At 48.0% G+C, this 24,222-nt stretch overlaps 1 protein-coding gene across 1 annotated transcript in view; it reads right to left on the reverse strand.

Annotated features, from left to right (window-relative positions):
- The window catches only part of LOC306773876 (zinc finger protein GLI2-like), a gene marked incomplete at both ends in the record, with an annotated part of 310,055 nt that overhangs the window by 152,282 nt on the left and 133,551 nt on the right, over positions 1-24,222 (reverse strand). The window contains 2 exons of the mRNA XM_079263820.1: positions 5,076-5,285; positions 6,721-6,920. Coding sequence (XP_079119946.1) covers positions 5,076-5,285; positions 6,721-6,920 — 410 coding nt within the window. The remainder of the gene's footprint in view (positions 1-5,075; positions 5,286-6,720; positions 6,921-24,222) is intronic.

Raw genomic sequence — 24,222 nt, forward strand, 5'->3', positions numbered from 1 at the left:
CCCCTGTAGACACGCACTCCCATTCCCCTGTAGACACACACTCCCATCCCCCTGTAGACACACACACTCCCATCCCCCTGTAGACACACACACTCCCATTCCCCTGTAGACACACACTCCCATTCCCCTGTAGACACACACTCCCATCCCCCTGTAGATACACACTCCCATTCCCCTGTAGACACACACTCCCATTCCCCTGTAGACACACACACTCCCATTCCCCTGTAGACACACACTCCCATTCACCTGTAGACACACACACTCCCATTCCCCTGTAGACACACACACTCCCATTCCCCTGTAGACACACACACTCCCATCCCCCTGTAGACACACACTGTAGACACACACACTCCAATCCCCCTGTATACACACACTGTAGACACACACACTCCCATCCCCCTGTAGACACACACTCCCATCCCCCTGTAGACACACACTCCCATTCCCCTGTAGACACACACTCCCATCCCCCTGTAGACACACACACTCCCATTCCCCTGTAGACACACACTCCCATTCCCCTGTAGACACACACACTCCCATTCCCCTGTAGACACACACTCCCATTCCCCTGTAGACACACACTCCCATCCCCCTGTAGACACACACGCCCATCCCCCTGTAGACACACACTCCCATCCCCCTGTAGACACACACTCCCATTCCCCTGTAGACACACACTCCCATTCCCCTGTAGATACACACTCCCATTCCCCTGTAGACACACACTCCCATTCACCTGTAGACACACACTCCCATCCCCCTGTAGACACACACTCCCATCCCCCTGTAGACACACACACTCCCATCCCCCTGTAGATACACACTCCCATTCCCCTGTAGACACACACACTCCAATCCCCCTGTAGACACACACACTCCCATTCCCCTGTAGACACACACACTCCCATCCCCCTGTAGACACACACTCCCATCCCCCTGTAGACACACACTCCCATCCCCCTGTAGACACACACTCCCATTCCCCTGTAGATACACACACTCCCATTCACCTGTAGATACACACACTCCCATTCACCTGTAGATACACACACTCCCATTCACCTGTAGATACACACTCCCATTCATCTGTAAACACACACTCCCATCCCCCTGTAGATACACACACTCCCATCCCCCTGTAGACACACACTCCCATTCACCTGTAGATACACACTCCCATTCCCCTGTAGACACACACACTCCCATTCCCCTGTAGACACACACACTCCCATTCCCCTGTAGACACACACTCCCATTCCCCTGTAGACACACACACTCCCAAACCCCTGTAGATACACACACTCCCATCCCCCTGTAGACACACACTCCCATTCCCCTGTAGACACACACTCCCACCCCCCTGTAGACACACACTCCCATTCCCCTGTAGACACACACACTCCCATTCCCCTGTAGACACACACACTCCCATTCCCCTGTAGACACACACTGTAGACACACACACACTCCCATTCCCCTGTAGACACACACACTCCCATCCCCCTGTAGATACACACACTCCCATCCCCCTGTAGACACACACACTCCCATCCCCCTGTAGACACACACTGTAGACACACACACTCCCATTCCCCTGTAGACACACACTGTAGACACACACACTCCCATCCCCCTGTAGATACACACACTCCCATCCCCCTGTAGATACACACACTCCCATCCCCCTGTAGACACACACTCCCATTCACCTGTAGATACACACTTCGATTCACCTTTAGACACACACTCCCATTCATCTGTAGATACACACACTCGCATTCCCCTGTAGACACACACTCCCATTCACCTGTAGACACACACTCCCATTCCCCTGTAGACACACACTCCCATTCACCTGTAGATACACACACTCCCATCCCCTGTAGACACACACTCCCATCCCCTGTAGACACACACACTCCCATCCCCTGTAGACACACACACTCCCATCCCCTGTAGACACACACTCCCATCCCCTGTAGACACACACTCCCATCCCCCTGTAGACACTCCCTTTTTCCACTGTCCCACTGTCCCACTGTCCCACTGTTACACTGTCCCACTGTTCCACTGTCCCACTGTTCCACTGTTCCACTATTCCACTGTCCCACTGTTCCACTGTTCCACTGTCCCACTGTCCCACTGTTCCACTGTCCCACTGTTCCACTGTCCCACTGTCCCACTGTTCCACTGTCCCACTGTTCCACTGTTCCACTGTCCCACTGTTCCACTGTCCCACTGTCCCACTGTCACACTGTTCCACTGTCCCACTGTCCCACTGTTCCACTGTTCCACTGTTCCACTGTCCCACTGTTCCACTGTTTCACTGTCCCACTGTCCCACTGTCCCACTGTCCCACTGTTCCACTGTCCCACTGTTCCACTGTTCCACTGTCCCACTGTTCCACTGTCCCACTGTTCCACTGTTCCACTGTCCCACTGTCCCACTGTTCCACTGTTCCACTGTTCCACTGTCCCACTGTTCCACTGTCCCACTGTCCCACTGTCACACTGTTCCACTGTCCCACTGTCCCACTGTTCCACTGTTCCACTGTCCCACTGTTCCACTGTTTCACTGTCCCACTGTCCCACTGTTCCACTGTCCCACTGTCCCACTGTTACACTGTTCCACTGTCCCACTGTTCCACTGTCCCACTGTCCCACTGTCCCACTGTTCCACTGTCCCACTGTCCCACTGTTCCACTGTTCCACTGTCCCACTGTCCCACTGTTCCACTGTCCCACTGTTCCACTGTTCCACTGTTCCACTGTCCCACTGTCCCACTGTTCCACTGTCCCACTGTCCCACAGTTCCACTGTTCCACTGTCCCACTGTCCCACTGTCCCACTGCCCCACTGTTCCACTGTTCCACTGTCCCACTGTCCCACTGTTCCACTGTTCCACTGTTCCACTGTCCCACTGTCCCACTGTCCCACTGTTCCACTGTCCCACTGTCCCACTGTTCCACTGTTCCACTGTCCCACTGTTCCACTGTTCCACTGTCCCACTGTCCCACTGTTCCACTGTCCCACTGTCCCACTGTTCCACTGTCCCACTGTTCCACTGTCCCACTGTTCCACTGTTCCACTGTCCCACTGTCCCACTGTTCCACTGTTCCACTGTCCCACTGTCCCACTGTTCCACTGTCCCACTGTCCCACTGTTCCACTGTCCCACTGTCCCACTGTTCCACTGTCCCACTGTCCCACTGTTCCACTGTTCCACTGTCCCACTGTCCCACTGTTCCACTGTCCCACTGTTCCACTGTCCCACTGTCCCACTGTTCCACTGTCCCACAGTTCCACTGTTCCACTGTCCCACTGTCCCACTGTTCCACTGTCCCACTGTCCCACTGTCCCACTGTTCCACTGTTCCACTGTCCCACTGTTCCACTGTTCCACTGTCCCACTGTCCCACTGTTCCACTGTTCCACTGTCCCACTGTTCCACTGTTCCACTGTCCCACTGTCCCACTGTTCCACTGTCCCACTGTTCCACTGTCCCACTGTCCCACTGTTCCACTGTCCCACTGTTCCACTGTTCCACTGTCCCACTGTCCCACTGTCCCACTGTTCCACTGTTCCACTGTTCCACTGTCCCACTGTCCCACTGTCCCACTGTCCCACTGTCCCACTGTTCCACTGTCCCACTGTCCCACAGTTCCACTGTTCCACTGTCCCACTGTTCCACTGTCCCACTGTCCCACTGTCCCACTGTTCCACTGTTCCACTGTCCCACTGTCCCACTGTTCCACTGTTCCACTGTTCCACTGTCCCACTGTCCCACTGTTCCACTGTCCCACTGTCCCACTGTTCCACTGTTCCACTGTCCCACTGTCCCACTGTTCCACTGTCCCACTGTCCCACTGTTCCACTGTCCCACTGTTCCACTGTTCCACTGTCCCACTGTCCCACTGTCCCACTGTTCCACTGTCCCACTGTCCCACAGTTCCACTGTTCCACTGTCCCACTGTTCCACTGTCCCACTGTCCCACTGTCCCACTGTCCCACTGTTCCACTGTTCCACTGTCCCACTGTCCCACTGTTCCACTGTCCCACTGTCCCACTGTTCCACTGTCCCACTGTCCCACTGTTCCACTGTTCCACTGTCCCACTGTCCCACTGTCCCACTGTTCCACTGTCCCACTGTTCCACTGTCCCACTGTTCCACTGTTCCACTGTCCCACTGTCCCACTGTTCCACTGTCCCACTGTCCCACTGTTCCACTGTTCCACTGTCCCACTGTCCCACTGTTCCACTGTCCCACTGTTCCACTGTTCCACTGTCCCACTGTTCCACTGTTCCACTGTTCCACTGTCCCACTGTCCCACTGTTCCACTGTTCCACTGTCCCACTGTTCCACTGTCCCACTGTCCCACTGTCCCACTGTCCCACTGTTCCACTGTTCCACTGTCCCACTGTCCCACTGTTCCACATCATGGCTACTGAGCCGATGTGGATTCTTTCCATTTCAAGATTAAATCTTTCCTGAATAATGTCGGGACGTGATATAGACAAGAAATGTCGGTTTGTTTAGACCATCAGGCATTTCAGCCTGAGGTCACATGACTAAATACCAGTAAAGATGATGACAGGAATAAATATTCCAAATGGTGCTGGAACATACAACTCAGGAGTTACAGCCTCATGCAGGAGGAGTAATCCACATCCTCGGTCACATCTCTGAGTAGGCAGAATCTGACCTATGAAGGCTGTAGCCGGTCTTACACAGTGGAGAGGTTCAGCCCACACCCACGTTGTCCACCTCGTTCCTGTGCCACTGACCTAGAAACACACTTTCTGTATGAGAATCAGACGGAGGGAAGGTCGACTTGTAGGATTGTCTGGTCTTCATCCAACAGCTTGGGTTTTCTTTAACATTCCTGCCATGATTCCTGAATGTTGATGGCAACATGCTGTGCTCTCTGAGACCACCTCTGCTGGGAACTGTGTCATCTTCCACGTGCTTCTAATCCAGTAACACCAGTAACAATCCAGTATCACCTCGCTAGAGGCAGCAGTTTCCCATCACAGGGTTGTTCAGCACAAAAACAAACAGCTGTAACTTACCATCGATGGGACTGATGTAGTCAGACAGGTGGGCCCCGACACTGGCTCCGGCCCCCTGCATGAGCAGCTCACTGTAGGGGCTCCGATGGCTGGCCATCAGGTGGTAGTACTCAGCGGGACCGGCTCCAGGAGGAGGAGGAGGAGGAGGAGGAGGAGGAGGAGGAGGAGGAAGTCCAAACAGCCCGCGGTCTTTCAAATGCTCATGGGCCACTGTAGGAGGAGGGAAGTAAAGGATGATAGATGGATGGAAAGAGAGAGGGGAGGGAGTCCTGTCTCATGCTGAGGAGGTGGATGTGGAGGCTGAAGGGGTTGGGTGTCCAGGCCAAGGAATTTCCACCATCCAACCCTTCTGCTTCCTGATCCAGACTCTACTTCATCTACTGTGATCTCTCAGCAGATCTCCATCTGAAGGCCTGACAAAAGTCTTTCTGTGGACATTTCTGTCCCTGTCGGAGGAACTCATCATGATCTATGAAAATTAGACAGAAAATAGGATTTCAGACCTGAACCAGGACCTGAGAGATATCTCGACCTGCAGTCTGCTATTGGCCAACAGCTACAGGGAAGTAGGAAGGCGAACCTGGACAGATCAGCAGTCCTCCTTCCTGAAGTCTGGGGATCTTTTCCAGATTCCAGGAGATAAGTGACTACTCCTTTGAAGCTGCTCAGAAAAATATTGACGAGCAAGTTCCTTTAGAACTGGACTGACTCAAAAACTGGACTACATCGAATTCTTGGAAGTCAAACAAGAAATCTGGATCAGGACAACTTTCCAGGTGAAAGGCTCTTCCTCCTGAACTGTTACCTCCGGCAATGAGGTGATGCTTTCACCGGCGTTTATCTGTTTGTATTCAAGATAACTCAAAAAGTTATGGACAGATTTTCATGACATCTTCAGGAGTTGTTGGAAACATGAAAAGGAAGACATGATTTAGTTTTGGAGGTGATCCAGATCACCGTTTGAATCGGTTTGTCATCTTTTCCTCATAAAAAGGTGCACTGCTTTCGTGGCTGTGCCTCAGTCTGCCTGATCCTGTTTTTGTCACATGTATGCTGTAGGAGATCTCGTATATAGGCGGCTGAAATGAGTTTCCTCCGCAGGGTGGCCGGGCTCTCCCTTAGAGATAGGGTGAGGAGCTCGGTCATCCGGGAGGAGATCAGAGTAGAGCCGCTGCTCCTTCGCATCGAGAGGAACCAGTTGAGGTGGCTCGGGCATCTGGTCAGGATGCCTCCTGGACCTCCCTGGTGAGGTGTTCCAGGCACGTCCCTCTGGGAGGAGACCCCGGGGAAGACCCAGGACACGCTGGAGGGATTATATCTCTCGGCTGGCCTGGGAACGCCTCGGGATCAGAGTTGGCAAATGTGGCTGGGGAGAGGGAAGTCTGGGCTTCCCTGCTTAGGCTGGAGCCTCCGCGACATGACCCGACCCCGGATAAGCGGCAGAAAATAGATGGATGGATGTTGAGAAAACTCTTGGAAGACATTGGAAATGTGTCCTGATGATAAATAAAACTAAATAAATATTTCATTTCTGTTTAAAAAACTTCAAAAGCCTTTTTTCTCAAAAGAGTTTGGATAGATTAATATAATATAAACTGGTCCCAGTAAGATGAGCTGCCATATTTATAGATGGAAGTAAACTTACGGTCTGCAGGGCTCAGTCCTCTGGCAGCTGAGATCATAGACAGAGTGGGGCTGCCGTGCACCGAGCGCAGGTAGTGCTCCATGTGAGGGTTGACGTACGGGTGAGGAGAGCTGAAGAGGGAGTCGCTGGTTGCCATGGCAGCAGGTGACAAGTGAATCAGGGAGATGTCGGAGATGGGGCTGCTGGTCAAGCTTGCAGGGCTGCAGAAAGAAAAACCAACATGGTTCAACGAGCCAAAAGGTTCAAATAAAAAGAAAGAAAACCCAACTTTTTCCAGATAAGTTGGCACTGTGCATGTCCATTGCTACTAAATATGTCCATCTTGTAAATGCACCTCTTCGGATCCTTTAACCTGTTGAACTTGGAACTGATTCCTGGTGTTTTGTACAGATTCCCAGACAGGCTGGAACTGGACTACAAAGTCCTCCAGCATCCCATCTGCAAACCTGATCCTCCACTAGCCTAACCTCACATGTAAGACCTTTCTCCAGCTTCTGATCTGGCGTAAGGGTGCGATCTGGTCACAGAGATGAGATGCACGGACCACTTTTAATCAAACGTCCAGTCATGTCAGTGTCACAAATGACCCAATCGGTCTCCATTTTGTTTCTGAGCATGCTTGAACCACGTCATGTAATGTGATGAGTTTTCAGAGCAGACTAATGGCAGCAGCCAAACAGAGCGGGACTGCAGCTGTACAGTGTGTTGTTGGAAACTGAACGAGCCAAAAGGTTCAAATAAAAAGACAGAAAACCCAACTTTTTCCAGATAAGTTGGCACTGTGCATGTCCATTGCTACTAAATATGTCCATCTTGTCAATGCACCTCTTTGGATCCTTTAACCTCCCTTCCATTTAAACATGTCGGCTGTAATCTTCAATCAGATTTATTTCAGTCAGATAGATGAAATATTTGTCTAGTTACTGAGAGAGGAAGCAGTGCATTGTGGGTAACTTACAGTTCAGATAACACGTGGATCTATGTGTCATTTGGCTTATCTAGAGCAGAAAAACACTGTGGTGGATCCAGGTGTGGGACTGAGAAAAACACGTTTCCAAGTCTGCATCTCCCCCCCATCCCACATTTCACTCCAAAATCACCTTTAAAGATCCTTTACGTTAAATAAAAAGACTTAAATATTTCTATTTTTCCATCTTCTGCCGCTTATCCGGGGTCGGGTCGCGGGGGCAGCAGCCTAAGCAGGGAAGCCCAGACTTCCCTCTCCCCAGCCACATTTGCCAACTCTGCGGGGGGGATCCCGAGGCGTTCCCAGGCCAGCCGAGAGATATAATCCCTCCAGCGTGTCCTGGGTCTTCCCCGGGGTCTCCTCCCAGAGGGACGTGCCTGGAACACCTCACCAGGGAGGTCCAGGAGGCATCCCGACCAGATGCCCGAGCCACCGCAACTGGTTCCTCTCGATGCGAAGGAGCAGCGGCTCTACTCTGATCTCCTCCCGGATGACCGAGCTCCTCACCCTATCTCTAAGGGAGAGCCCGGCCACCCTGCGGAGGAAACTCATTTCAGCCGCCTGTATACGAGATCTCCTTCTTTCGGTCACGACCCACAGCTCATGACCATAGGTGAGGGTAGGAACGTAGATCGACTGGTAAATCGAGAGCTTCGCCTTCTGGCTCAGCTCCTTCTTCACCACGACAGACCGGCGCAGAGTCCGCATTACTGCAGACGCCGCACCGATCCGTCTATCCATCTCACGCTCCATCCTTCCCTCACTCGTGAACAAGACCCCGAGATATTTAAACTCCTCCACTTGAGGCAGGACCTGACCCCCGACCCGGAGAGGGCAATCCACCCTATTCCGGCTGAGGACCATGGTCTCAGATTTGGAGGTGCTGATTCTCATCCCAGCCGCTTCACACTCGGCCGCGAATCGCTCAAGTGAGAGCTGGAGATCACGACCAGATGAAGCCAACAGGACCACGTCATCCGCAAAAAGCAGGGACCCAATCCTGAGGCCACCAAGTATTTCTCTTTAAATCATGCCTGGAAGATGAAAACGCTGATCCAAATCTCATTTTACATTTAGCAGAGGAATAATATTCAATCAGCCCTTTAGTCGCCATGTTGTTGTATATTTGGATGGCAGATAATGTCTACATTTTCTCAGACATGTTCAAGTCTGACTTCTGGGTCTGAAAAATGTGAAAAAGAGCAGCAAGAAAAAGTGATAATGAATCAATAATTAACATGTATTGCATCAGATTTAACAGTTCCATTTAATTATGGGCTTAATGAATGAACTGCTGGACAGGAAATGAATGAAAAAGTAGATTTTCCAGGTCTGAAGACCCGACTGTCGGCCAGGGTGAGATGTCTGGATTTATTCAGCCCTCACGTTGGAAAGTGATGTAATAATAATGAATGTGTGTGTGTAAATGAAAGGTAACAGACTGATGTGAAACAGAACCTGAGTAGCTGAAAAGCATGAAACACGTTGACCTGGACTGTAAATGCGCTGAGTTTTAAATGAGGTGTAACACCCCTCGTCCCCCGGCAGACGTTTCCTTACTTCTTTCTTCTCCGCGCTGTGTACATGTGTTTTTGACAGCACATGCTGGAGCAGCTGCTAACATGACAGCAACGGCATTAATGAGGCGTTTGACAGTGTTTCAGGAGCTACATCAGGCCTGGGTCTCGTGCAGATCCTGGCTGCAGCTTTTCATAGGTAGCTGTGATGAAGGAGTTGTCGTAGATCACCTGAATGCCACTTAACAACCGTTAGCTGGAAAATATAATCTCATTTTATGTTGAGTGTACTGGCAGTGTGTCTGGACTGCAGGCAGGCCAGTTTAGCAGCTTCCTTTTCTCTTGTGAAGCCATGCCACTGTGCTGGATGCTGCCGGAGCCATTTGTTGTTGTCTTTTTGTCACCTGCATTTGCTGTTTTGTGTTATCATGCTGAAAAGGGTGCAGCAGGTGTGTGCATGGCAGCTGTTTTAATTAGCTTTTTCTTTTAACTTTCGTACCACTGACACCTTTTCATGGTTTGTTCCTTTTAATTTGAGATATAACTTGTCATCAGTCCACGAAGGACAACGGAAGGTAAACGGGAACATCACAGTGGCTTTTTAATGTGGTTCAGCATTGTCTTGCTGAAATCTGCAAAGCCTTCCCTGAAAGAGACTTTAGCTGCTTTTGGACAGAGAAGGCTGGTTCTTGTGGTAACTTTGTGAATGTAACTTCCTACGCCTCGCACATTTACAAACTCGCCAATCGTTTTGGTGAAGAGAAATGTCAGAGCTCTTCAACCAGCACCCTGCTACATGAGGCGTGGACCCCGTCACACAGAAACTGATGTTTTAGTTGGATGTTCGGGATGTCGTCACTGCGTGACATGTTACTGAGGCAAATGTGTGCTAGTTGTTTAAGAAAATACAGCACATTATGGCTCTCCCATCATACCATGTCCCCTCCTAGGTCTATCTCATATTTGTTAAAAAAGGATCACCACTGATCCAGGAGCCTCCAGACATCTGGAAGCTTTTCCCAACATTATGCCCAGAGGCACAACAGGCTCTGCTGTGGTCTTTTCTCAGGAACATTTTCCACAGAAAGCTGAAAGTTTTCTGTGTGAAATGATTCTGACCAGTTTGTCTTGTGATCTAGAAACTTTGTCTTCAGCAGATGAAACGAGTTTTACGTTAAAACTGCCTTAAAAAGAATGTAAATGTAGAAATTTGTTCCTCTTTGTTCTTGTTGTTTGTACACAAATTGTGCATTGTCTGTATATGTGTGTGTGCGTGCTGGCTTGGAGATAACACCGGAGATAAATTACAGAGTGACTCTGACTCTTGTCTCTGGTTTCAGGCTGAGGAAGCTCTCTGATTTAGATAAATCACACAGTCCAGCATGCGGCTGAATAAACTCCCACTGTAGGTTTATGAGCGGCTCTGTGAAGCCAACCTCTCAAATTTTAACAGGCAACACCTCCCCTGAAACCCCGAACGCCTCCCTCCTCCTGCACTGAGACAAATGACCTAGATACAAACAAACAAGAGCACAGAGCTGCAAATCATGTCCTCCTTAAAAACTCATCTCATCCTCAGGTTTGTTTGGTTGCCATAGCGTCAAACCTCTCTCTCAACCTCTTCATTAACTATGCTGCAGGATTCGCCTAGTGTTAGTGGACTTGTCGGGGAAGTGCATCCTGATCCCAGCATGCGGCACCGTTTGCTTGTTTCTGAGCTGCGATACATGGCAGAGATCCTCTTTCGCTGTTGCCTGGGTGTGAACAGCAACGTAAACCAGAATAAGTCTGCTCTGATCCAGATCAGTCATCAGGACTCCTAGAATCCTCGTAAGATTTGGACTCCAAACATGTCAACAAACTGAAACACTTTGGTGCTAACTCGGTGGAAATAAATGAAGTTACACACATGTGGTCACATTTTATAAGGATAAAACTGTCTGAAATACACAAAGTATGTCAACATTGTGGATAATATGTGAAATACATATTTGGAACATATTGTACTTTTCATTTATTTTCATGAAGTGTAAATGTGTGTCACATTTCATCACTACCATGTGAAACTAGACCAAAGCCAAAACGTACCAGCTCACATGTAAAGAATAGGAATCATGTGGAATGTATAGAAGCTACATGTTAACAGTCTGGACACGTGAAAAACATATAATCACATGTGTAAAGTATGTGAAATGTGTAGAATCATGTTTACAGAGAACTGGACCACGACAGAAAAGTGTCAGGTCGCATGTGAAAACTATGGAATCACATGTTACCATGGTTACCATGGTAACAGTTCACGTTGTAAAATAAATTTAAATTTCCATCTGAAAAAACAAAAATTGTTCAGAAACTAAAAAGACACCGTTGTTTGTCCGCTTGACATAGTAGAGATTACATTTCTGTTGGGGCATTTAGAATTCCTGCTTTAATATTCATGTAATATTCACGTTTAATATTCATACAAGTAGGAAACCAAGGTGCTCATTTCACCATTTGTTACAGCAACTTCTGGAAAGACAAAAGGTACAAAATCAGGTGGAAAATGTACTTCAGTGAGTGTTCAGAGATGCTCTCCCAGAACAGGAAGAGTTGTTCCTGAAGCCTCCTCCAAGTTTCTTCTTCTGCATTTGAAGGCAAGAGCCAGCAAAGAAAAACCGAGGAGGTATAAAAAATCCTCCCCCTTGGTTGCTTTTCATGATTGTCCTGACAAAATAACCCACCCCCTCATTACAGTATATGCAAACAATGATGAAGAGGATGGTGCCAGGATGTCATGTTAGACAATCAAGGAGGGGACCTCTGACACACTGCCACGAGTGTATAATAAAGTGCTGCACCAGGCGACAAATGACACCACACTTAATTTGCTGCACAATGTTCCTGTAATTAGGTGAATTTGGCAGAGGCACGGGGGGAGCGACAGCTAGATCAAGGTCTTGATGAATTAGGGGTCCACTGTCAAGATCAAATCACATTAATCAAGGTGGCCGAGTCCGCCGACAGCCTTCCCCCGCCCTCCACTTTCCCAGTCCGTGTGATGAATAGCCCTGCTTCTGCCAGGCGTGAAGTATGCATCACCATCAAATCTGTGAATTTAAATGTAAGAGCACCTTTCGGAGAGTTCTATTGACTTTTTTTTGTCTCAGCACCAGTTATTCTTTTGTGATAAAGTAACTTTAAACTCCGGACGTGCTCTCAGAGGTGTGCCACCAGCTCAGCAGGGCCTGAAAGGGTTGCTATGTCCGACCCAGAGCTAGCAAACAGCTCTGCTTACAGCCAAAGTATCAGACATGATGATAACGTGCAAAAGTTCCTCACCATGCTTGTCATACTGGAAGACTGTTGAAGACTTGTAGGAGGAAAATAATTTAAAGGAAAAAGGAAAACCAAACACATTGAAAACAGATAAAAACTCTATCAAGTCTATCAAACTCCGACCTGGATGAAGCTAAAAGCTAGTCTGGACCCTTTGGGAGCTAACTGGCTAACAGAGGTAGGCGGCTAAAGTTAAATCACGCTGTTAACTAGCAAATAACCGCAATTGCGCCACATTCTGCCTTCTCGCAGTGGGATATCAGGTACCTGCCAATCAAAAGGACACGCCCCTAATTATGCTGAATTTCAATATAAAATGACTTCAAACGGGCGAGTTAGAAAAAAATTCACTCCCTCCACAGTTGTCATGAAGGTAAACCTGACCCATTAAACCTAAAATGGATTTTTGTACCAGGCTGTAAACATGTTTATTTCTGCTGTAAACGTGTTTATTTCTGCTGTAAACATGTTTTTTTCTTTGTAAACGTGTTTATTCCTGCTGTAAACATGTTTATTCCTGCTGTAAACGTGTTTATTCCTGCTGTAAACATGTTTATTCCTGCTGTAAACATGTTCATTTCTGCTGTAAACATGTTTTTTTCTTTTGTAAACGTGTTTATTTCTGCTGTAAACATGTTTATTTCTGCTGTAAACATGTTTATTCCTACTGTAAACATGTTTATTCCTGCTGTAAACATGTTCATTTCTGCTGTAAACATGTTTATTCCTGCTGTAAACATGTTCATTTCTGCTGTAAACATGTTTATTCCTGCTGTAAACATGTTTATTCCTGCTGTAAACGTGTTTATTCCTGCTGTAAACATGTTTATTCCTGCTGTAAACATGTTCATTTCTGCTGTAAACGTGTTTTTTTCTTTTGTAAACGTGTTTATTTCTGCTGTAAACATGTTTATTTCTGCTGTAAACATGTTTATTCCTACTGTAAACATGTTTATTCCTGCTGTAAACATGTTCATTTCTGCTGTAAACATGTTTATTCCTGCTGTAAACATGTTCATTTCTGCTGTAAACATGTTTATTCCTGCTGTAAACATGTTCATTTCTGCTGTAAACGTGTTTTTTTCTTTTGTAAACGTGTTTATTTCTGCTGTAAACATGTTTATTCCTACTGTTAAGTTGGTCATGGGAGTCTACGGGGATTTCCTCTGTTTTAGAGCCCCTAGTGGATGAAGGGAGAACTGCAGGTCTTGGCTTCACGTTTGACCTCCGGAGGTTACTGCTTTTATTGAACCTAAGGTTTCTTCTTTCCAAAATGGAAGCAATGGCGTTGGCTTCCTTCAGCAGCCGGGACTCGACACACCAGGAGTGTAACCATGGTGCTGGCTCTGAAGTGGCCTTCACAGATTAACTCCACAACTAGCTACTAATGGAATAAAGAGGAGCTGTCAGGCATCGGTGGTGGATCCGGCCGATTGCTGCTACGAACTGGATCTGTACATTGATCATGCCGTTTCTCCGCCACACTTCACATCCTAACTTTCATGCAGTTAAACTCTTCTACGTCATGTGTTTTCGAAAATGAATTTGTTCCGACTTTGTGGATTTTGATAGTTGAGAGATTAATAACGTGATTTTAATGTTTCTCCTGTGAAATCTCTCAGATGCAAAAGAGTTGACGATATGAGCTGATTGCAGCTCTGATACAGCAACACATCTGGAAACAGCTGGAACTGGAACTGACCAGTAAGAACTGGAGAAGCAGAGGACAACTAACTGGTTTAACTGGGAACAGGTCGGTAACATGACTGGTTTAACTGGGAACAGGTCGGTAACATGACTGGTTTAACTGGGAACAGGTCGGTAACATGACTGGTTTAACTGGGAACAGGTCGGTAACATGACTGGTTTAACTGGGAACAGGTCGGTAACATGACCGGTTTAACTGGGAACAGGTCGGTAACATGACCGGTTTAACTGGGAACAGGTCGGTAACATGACCGGTTTAACTGGGAACAGGTCGGTAACGTGAGCGGTTTAACTGGGAACAGGTCAGTAACATGACCGGTTTAACTGGGAACAGGTCAGTAACATGACTGGTTTAACTGGGAACAGGTCGGTAACATGACTGGTTGAACTGGGAACAGGTCAGTAACATGACCGGTTTAACTGGGAACAGGTCGGTAACATGACCGGTTTAACTGGGAACAGGTCGGTAATCTGACTGGTTTAACTGGGAACAGGTCGGTAACATGACTGGTTTAACTGGGAACAGGTCGGTAACATGACCGGTTTAACTGGGAACAGGACAGTAACATGACCGGTTTAACTGGGAACAGGTCGGTATCATGACCGGTTTAACTGGGAACAGGTCGGTATCATGACCGGTTTAACTGGGAACAGGTTGATAACATGACTGGTTTAACTGGGAACAGGTCGGTAACATGACCGGTTTAACTGGGAACAGGTCGGTAATCTGACTGGTTTAACTGGGAACAGGTCGGTAACATGACCGGTTTAACTGGGAACAGGTCGGTACCATGACCGGTTTAACTGGGAACAGGTCAGTAACATGACGGGTTGAACTGGGAACAGGTCGGTAACATGACTGGTTTAACTAGGAACAGGTCAGTAACATGACCGGTTTAACTGGGAACAGGTCGGTAACATGACTGGTTTAACTGGGAACAGGTCGGTAACATGACCGGTTTAACTGGGAACAGGTCGGTAATCTGACTGGTTTAACTGGGAACAGGTCGGTATCATGACCGGTTTAACTGGGAACAGGTCAGTAACATGACTGGTTGAACTGGGAACAGGTCAGTAATATGAATGGTTTAACCGGGAACAGGTCAGTATCATGACTGGTTGAACTGGGAACAGGTCGGTAACATGACCGGTTTAACTGGGAACAGGTCTGTATCATGAACGGTTTAACTGGGAACAGGTCAGTAACATGACTGGTTGAACTGGGAAACGGTCGGTAATCTGACCGGTTTAACTGGGAACAGGTCGGTATCATGACTGGTTTAACTGGGAACAGGTCAGTAACATGACTGGTTGAACTGGGAACAGGTCAGTAACATGACCGGTTTAACTGGGAACAGGTCGGTAATCTGACTGGTTTAACTGGGAACAGGTCGGTAACATGACTGGTTTAACTGGGAACAGGTCGGTAACATGACCGGTTTAACTGGGAACAGGTCGGTAACATGACCGGTTTAACTGGGAACAGGTCGGTATTCTGACTGGTTTAACTGGGAACAGGTTGGTAACATGACTGGTTTAACTGGGAACAGGTCGGTAACATGACCGGTTTAACTGAGAACTGGTCGGTAATCTGACTGGTTTAACTGGGAACAGGTCGGTAATCTCACTGGTTTAACTGGGAACAGGTCGGTAACATGACCGGTTTAACTGGGAACAGGTCGGTATCATGACCGGTTTAACTGGGAACAGGTCAGTAACATGACTGGTTGAACTGGGAACAGGTCGGTAACATGACTGGTTTAACTGGGAACAGGTCGGTAACATGACCGGTTTAACTGGGAACAGGTCGGTATCATGACCGGTTTAATTGGGAACAGGTTGGTAACATGACTGGTTTAACTGGGAACAGGTAGGTAACATGACTGGTTGAACTGGGAACAGGTCGGTAACATGACTGGTTGAACTGGGAACAGGTCAGTAACATGACCGGTTTAACTGGGAACAGGTCGGTAACATGACCGGTTTAACTGGGAACAGGTCGGTAATCTGACTGGTTTAACTGGGAACAGGTCGGTAACATGACTGGTTTAACTGGGAACAGGTCGGTAACATGACCGGTTTAACTGGGAACAGGTCGGTAACATGACTGGTTTAACTGGGAACAGGTCGGTAACATGACTGGTTGAACTGGGAACAGGTCAGTAACATGACCGGTTTAACTGGGAACAGGTCAGTAATCTGACCGGTTTAACGGGGAACAGGTCGGTAACATGACTGGTTGAACTGGGAACAGGTCGGTAACTTGACTGGTTTAACTGGGAACAGGTCAGTAACATGACCGGTTTAACTGGGAACAGGTCGGTAACATGACTGGTTGAACTGGGAACAGGTCAGTAACGTGACCGGTTTAACTGGGAACAGGTCGGTAATCTGACCGGTTTAACGGGGAACAGGTCGGTAACATGACTGGTTGAACTGGGAACAGGTCGGTAACTTGACTGGTTTAACTGGGAACAGGTCAGTAACATGACCGGTTTAACTGGGAACAGGTCGGTATCATGACCGGTTTAACTGGGAACAGGTCGGTAACATGACCGGTTTAACTGGGAAAAGGTCGGTAACATGACCGGTTTAACTGGGAACAGGTCGGTAATCTGACTGGTTTAACTGGGAACAGGTCGGTATAATGACCGGTTTAACTGGGAACAGGTCGGTAATCTGACCGGTTTAACTGGGAACAGGTCGGTAACATGACCGGTTTAACTGGAAACAGGTCGGTAATCTGACTGGTTTAACTGGGAACAGGTCGGTAACATGACCGGTTTAACTGGGAACAGGTCGGTAACATGACCGGTTTAACTGGAAACAGGTCGGTGACATGACTGGTTTAACTGGGAACAGTTCAGTAACATGACCGGTTTAACTGGGAAAAGGTCGGTAACGTGACTGGTTTAACTGGGAACAGGTCGGTAACGTGACCGGTTTAACTGGGAACAGGTCAGTAACATGACCGGTTTAACTGGGAACAGTTCAGTAACATGACCGGTTTAACTGGGAACAGGTCGGTAATCTGACTGGTTTAACTGGGAACAGGTCGGTAACATGACCGGTTTAACTGGGAACAGGTCGGTAACATGACCGGTTTAACTGGGAACAGGTCGGTAACATGACTGGTTTAACTGGGAACAGGTCAGTAACATGACTGGTTGAACTGGGAACAGGTCGGTAACATGACTGGTTTAACTGGGAACAGGTCAGTAACATGACCGGTTTAACTGGGAACAGGTCGGTATCATGACCGGTTTAACTGGGAACAGGTCGGTATCATGACCGGTTTAACTGGGAACAGGTTGATAACATGACTGGTTTAACTGGGAACAGGTCGGTAACATGACCGGTTCAACTGGGAACAGGTCGGTAATCTGACTGGTTTAACTGGGAACAGGTCGGTAACATGACCGGTTTAACTGGGAACAGGTCGGTACCATGACCGGTTTAACTGGGAACAGGTCAGTAACATGACGGGTTGAACTGGGAACAGGTCGGTAACATGACTGGTTTAACTAGGAACAGGTCAGTAACATGACCGGTTTAACTGGGAACAGGTCGGTAACATGACCGGTTTAACTGGGAACAGGTCGGTAACATGACCAGTTTAACTGGGAACAGGTCGGTAATCTGACTGGTTTAACTGGGAACAGGTCGGTATCATGACCGGTTTAACTGGGAACAGGTCAGTAACATGACTGGTTGAACTGGGAACAGGTCAGTAATATGAATGGTTTAACCGGGAACAGGTCAGTATCATGACTGGTTGAACTGGGAACAGGTCGGTAACATGACCGGTTTAACTGGGAACAGGTCGGTATCATGACCGGTTTAACTGGGAACAGGTCAGTAACATGACTGGTTGAACTGGGAAACGGTCGGTAATCTGACCGGTTTAACTGGGAACAGGTCGGTATCATGACTGGTTTAACTGGGAACAGGTCAGTAACATGACTGGTTGAACTGGGAACAGGTCAGTAACATGACAGGTTTAACTGGGAACAGGTCGGTAATCTGACTGGTTTAACTGGGAACAGGTCGGTAACATGACTGGTTTAACTGGGAACAGGTCGGTAACATGACCGGTTTAACTGGGAACAGGTCGGTAACATGACCGGTTTAACTGGGAACAGGTCGGTAATCTGACTGGTTTAACTGGGAACAGGTTGGTAACATGACTGGTTTAACTGGGAACAGGTCGGTAACATGACCGGTTTAACTGAGAACTGGTCGGTAATCTGACTGGTTTAACTGGGAACAGGTCGGTAATCTGACTGGTTTAACTGGGAACAGGTCGGTAACATGACCGGTTTAACTGGGAACAGGTCGGTATCATGACCGGTTTAACTGGGAACAGGTCGGTAACATGACTGGTTTAACTGGGAACAGGTCGGTAACATGACCGGTTTAACTGGGAACAGGACAGTAACATGACCGGTTTAACTGGGAACAGGTCGGTATCATGACCGGTTTAACTGGGAACAGGTCGGTATCATGACCGGTTTAACTGGGAACAGGTTGATAACATGACTGGTTTAACTGGGAACAGGTCGGTAACATGACCGGTTTAACTGGGAACAGGTCGGTAATCTGACTGGTTTAACTGGGAACAGGTCGGTAACATGACCGGTTTAACTGGGAACAGGTCGGTACCATGACCGGTTTAACTGGGAACAGGTCAGTAACATGACGGGTTGAACTGGGAACAGGTCGGTAACATGACTGGTTTAACTAGGAACAGGTCAGTAACATGACCGGTTTAACTGGGAACAGGTCGGTAACATGACTGGTTTAACTGGGAACAGGTCGGTAACATGACCGGTTTAACTGGGAACAGGTCGGTAATCTGACTGGTTTAACTGGGAACAGGTCGGTATCATGACCGGTTTAACTGGGAACAGGTCAGTAACATGACTGGTTGAACTGGGAACAGGTCAGTAATATGAATGGTTTAACCGGGAACAGGTCAGTATCATGACTGGTTGAACTGGGAACAGGTCGGTAACATGACCGGTTTAACTGGGAACAGGTCTGTATCATGAACGGTTTAACTGGGAACAGGTCAGTAACATGACTGGTTGAACTGGGAAACGGTCGGTAATCTGACCGGTTTAACTGGGAACAGGTCGGTATCATGACTGGTTTAACTGGGAACAGGTCAGTAACATGACTGGTTGAACTGGGAACAGGTCAGTAACATGACCGGTTTAACTGGGAACAGGTCGGTAATCTGACTGGTTTAACTGGGAACAGGTCGGTAACATGACTGGTTTAACTGGGAACAGGTCGGTAACATGACCGGTTTAACTGGGAACAGGTCGGTAACATGACCGGTTTAACTGGGAACAGGTCGGTATTCTGACTGGTTTAACTGGGAACAGGTTGGTAACATGACTGGTTTAACTGGGAACAGGTCGGTAACATGACCGGTTTAACTGAGAACTGGTCGGTAATCTGACTGGTTTAACTGGGAACAGGTCGGTAATCTCACTGGTTTAACTGGGAACAGGTCGGTAACATGACCGGTTTAACTGGGAACAGGTCGGTATCATGACCGGTTTAACTGGGAACAGGTCAGTAACATGACTGGTTGAACTGGGAACAGGTCGGTAACATGACTGGTTTAACTGGGAACAGGTCGGTAACATGACCGGTTTAACTGGGAACAGGTCGGTATCATGACCGGTTTAATTGGGAACAGGTTGGTAACATGACTGGTTTAACTGGGAACAGGTAGGTAACATGACTGGTTGAACTGGGAACAGGTCGGTAACATGACTGGTTGAACTGGGAACAGGTCAGTAACATGACCGGTTTAACTGGGAACAGGTCGGTAACATGACCGGTTTAACTGGGAACAGGTCGGTAATCTGACTGGTTTAACTGGGAACAGGTCGGTAACATGACTGGTTTAACTGGGAACAGGTCGGTAACATGACCGGTTTAACTGGGAACAGGTCGGTAACATGACTGGTTTAACTGGGAACAGGTCGGTAACATGACTGGTTGAACTGGGAACAGGTCAGTAACATGACCGGTTTAACTGGGAACAGGTCAGTAATCTGACCGGTTTAACGGGGAACAGGTCGGTAACATGACTGGTTGAACTGGGAACAGGTCGGTAACTTGACTGGTTTAACTGGGAACAGGTCAGTAACATGACCGGTTTAACTGGGAACAGGTCGGTAACATGACTGGTTGAACTGGGAACAGGTCAGTAACGTGACCGGTTTAACTGGGAACAGGTCGGTAATCTGACCGGTTTAACGGGGAACAGGTCGGTAACATGACTGGTTGAACTGGGAACAGGTCGGTAACTTGACTGGTTTAACTGGGAACAGGTCAGTAACATGACCGGTTTAACTGGGAACAGGTCGGTATCATGACCGGTTTAACTGGGAACAGGTCGGTAACATGACCGGTTTAACTGGGAAAAGGTCGGTAACATGACCGGTTTAACTGGGAACAGGTCGGTAATCTGACTGGTTTAACTGGGAACAGGTCGGTATAATGACCGGTTTAACTGGGAACAGGTCGGTAATCTGACCGGTTTAACTGGGAACAGGTCGGTAACATGACCGGTTTAACTGGAAACAGGTCGGTAATCTGACTGGTTTAACTGGGAACAGGTCGGTAACATGACCGGTTTAACTGGGAACAGGTCGGTAACATGACCGGTTTAACTGGAAACAGGTCGGTGACATGACTGATTTAACTGGGAACAGTTCAGTAACATGACCGGTTTAACTGGGAAAAGGTCGGTAACGTGACTGGTTTAACTGGGAACAGGTCGGTAACGTGACCGGTTTAACTGGGAACAGGTCAGTAACATGACCGGTTTAACTGGGAACAGTTCAGTAACATGACCGGTTTAACTGGGAACAGGTCGGTAATCTGACTGGTTTAACTGGGAACAGGTCGGTAACATGACCGGTTTAACTGGGAACAGGTCGGTAACATGACCGGTTTAACTGGGAACAGGTCGGTAACATGACTGGTTTAACTGGGAACAGGTCAGTAACATGACTGGTTGAACTGGGAACAGGTCGGTAACATGACTGGTTTAACTGGGAACAGGTCAGTAACATGACCGGTTTAACTGGGAACAGGTCGGTATCATGACCGGTTTAACTGGGAACAGGTCGGTATCATGACCGGTTTAACTGGGAACAGGTTGATAACATGACTGGTTTAACTGGGAACAGGTCGGTAACATGACCGGTTCAACTGGGAACAGGTCGGTAATCTGACTGGTTTAACTGGGAACAGGTCGGTAACATGACCGGTTTAACTGGGAACAGGTCGGTACCATGACCGGTTTAACTGGGAACAGGTCAGTAACATGACGGGTTGAACTGGGAACAGGTCGGTAACATGACTGGTTTAACTAGGAACAGGTCAGTAACATGACCGGTTTAACTGGGAACAGGTCGGTAACATGACCGGTTTAACTGGGAACAGGTCGGTAACATGACCAGTTTAACTGGGAACAGGTCGGTAATCTGACTGGTTTAACTGGGAACAGGTCGGTATCATGACCGGTTTAACTGGGAACAGGTCAGTAACATGACTGGTTGAACTGGGAACAGGTCAGTAATATGAATGGTTTAACCGGGAACAGGTCAGTATCATGACTGGTTGAACTGGGAACAGGTCGGTAACATGACCGGTTTAACTGGGAACAGGTCGGTATCATGACCGGTTTAACTGGGAACAGGTCAGTAACATGACTGGTTGAACTGGGAAACGGTCGGTAATCTGACCGGTTTAACTGGGAACAGGTCGGTATCATGACTGGTTTAACTGGGAACAGGTCAGTAACATGACTGGTTGAACTGGGAACAGGTCAGTAACATGACAGGTTTAACTGGGAACAGGTCGGTAATCTGACTGGTTTAACTGGGAACAGGTCGGTAACATGACTGGTTTAACTGGGAACAGGTCGGTAACATGACCGGTTTAACTGGGAACAGGTCGGTAACATGACCGGTTTAACTGGGAACAGGTCGGTAATCTGACTGGTTTAACTGGGAACAGGTTGGTAACATGACTGGTTTAACTGGGAACAGGTCGGTAACATGACCGGTTTAACTGAGAACTGGTCGGTAATCTGACTGGTTTAACTGGGAACAGGTCGGTAATCTGACTGGTTTAACTGGGAACAGGTCGGTAACATGACCGGTTTAACTGGGAACAGGTCGGTATCATGACCGGTTTAACTGGGAACAGGTCAGTAACATGACTGGTTGAACTGGGAACAGGTCGGTAACATGACTGGTTTAACTGGGAACAGGTCGGTAACATGACCGGTTTAACTGGGAACAGGTCGGTATCATGACCGGTTTAATTGGGAACAGGTTGGTAACATGACTGGTTTAACTGGGAACAGGTAGGTAACATGACCGGTTTAACTGGGAACAGGTCAGTAATATGACTGGTTGAACTGGGAACAGGTCGGTAACATGACTGGTTTAACTGGGAACAGGTCAGTAACATGACCGGTTTAACTGGGAAAAGGGTCGGTAATCTGACTGGTTTAACTGGGAACAGGTCGGTAACATGACCGGTTTAACTGGGAACAGGTCGGTAACATGACCGGTTTAACTGGGAACAGGTCGGAAACATGACAGGTTTAACTGGGAACAGGTCGGTAACATGACTGGTTTAACTGGGAACAGGTCAGTAACATGACCGGTTTAACTGGGAACAGGTCGGAAACATGACAGGTTTAACTGGGAACAGGTCGGTAACATGACCGGTTTAACTGGGAACAGGTCGGTAACATGACCGGTTTAACTGGGAACAGGTCGGTAACATGACTAGTTTAACTGGGAACAGGTCAGTAACATGACTGGTTGAACTGGGAACAGGTCGGTAATCTGACTGGTTTAACTGGGAACAGGTTGGTAACATGACTGGTTTAACTGGGAACAGGTCGGTAACATGACCGGTTTAACTGGGAACAGGTCGATATCATGACCGGTTTAACGGGGGAACAGGTTGGTAACATGACTGGTTTAACTGGGAACAGGTCGGTAACATGACCGGTTTAACTGGGAACTGGTCGGTATCATGACCGGTTTAACTGGGAACAGGTCGGTAACATGACCGGTTTAACTGGGAACAGGTCGGTAACATGACCGGTTTAACTGGGAACAGGTTGGTAACATGACCGGTTTAACTGGGAACAGGTCGGTAACATGACCGGTTTAACTGGGAACAGGTCGGTATCATGACCGGTTTAACTGGGAACAGGTCAGTAACATGACTGGTTGAACTGGGAACAGGTCGGTAACATGACCGGTTTAACTGGGAAACGGTCGGTATCATGACCGGTTTAATTGGGAACAGGTTGGTAACATGACTGGTTTAGCTGGGAACAGGTAGGTAACATGACCGGTTTAACTGGGAACAGGTCGGTAACATGACTGGTTTAACTGGGAACAGGTCAGTAACATGACTGGTTTAACTGGGAACAGGTCGGTAACATGACTGGTTTAACTGGGAACAGGTCGGTAACATGACCGGTTTAACTGGGAACAGGTCGGTAATCTGACTGGTTTAACTGGGAACAGGTCGGTAACGTGACTGGTTTAACTGGGAACAGGTCGGTAACATGACCGGTTGAACTGGGAACAGGTCGGTACCATGACTGGTTGAACTGGGAACAGGTCGGTAACATGACTGGTTTAACTGGGAACAGGTCGGTAACATGACCGGTTTAACTGGGAACAGGTCGGTAACATGACCGGTTTAACTGGGAACAGGTCGGTATCATGACCGGTTTAATTGGGAACAGGTTGGTAACATGACTGGTTTAGCTGGGAACAGGTAGGTAACATGACCGGTTTAACTGGGAACAGGTCGGTAATCTGACTGGTTTAACTGGGAACAGGTCAGTAACATGACTGGTTTAACTGGGAACAGGTCGGTAACATGACTGGTTTAACTGGGAACAGGTCAGTAACATGACCGGTTTAACTG

This window comes from Telmatherina bonti, assembly GCF_933228915.1.
Source record: "Telmatherina bonti genome assembly, chromosome: 24".
In the NCBI taxonomy this organism is placed as follows: domain Eukaryota; kingdom Metazoa; phylum Chordata; class Actinopteri; order Atheriniformes; family Telmatherinidae; genus Telmatherina; species Telmatherina bonti.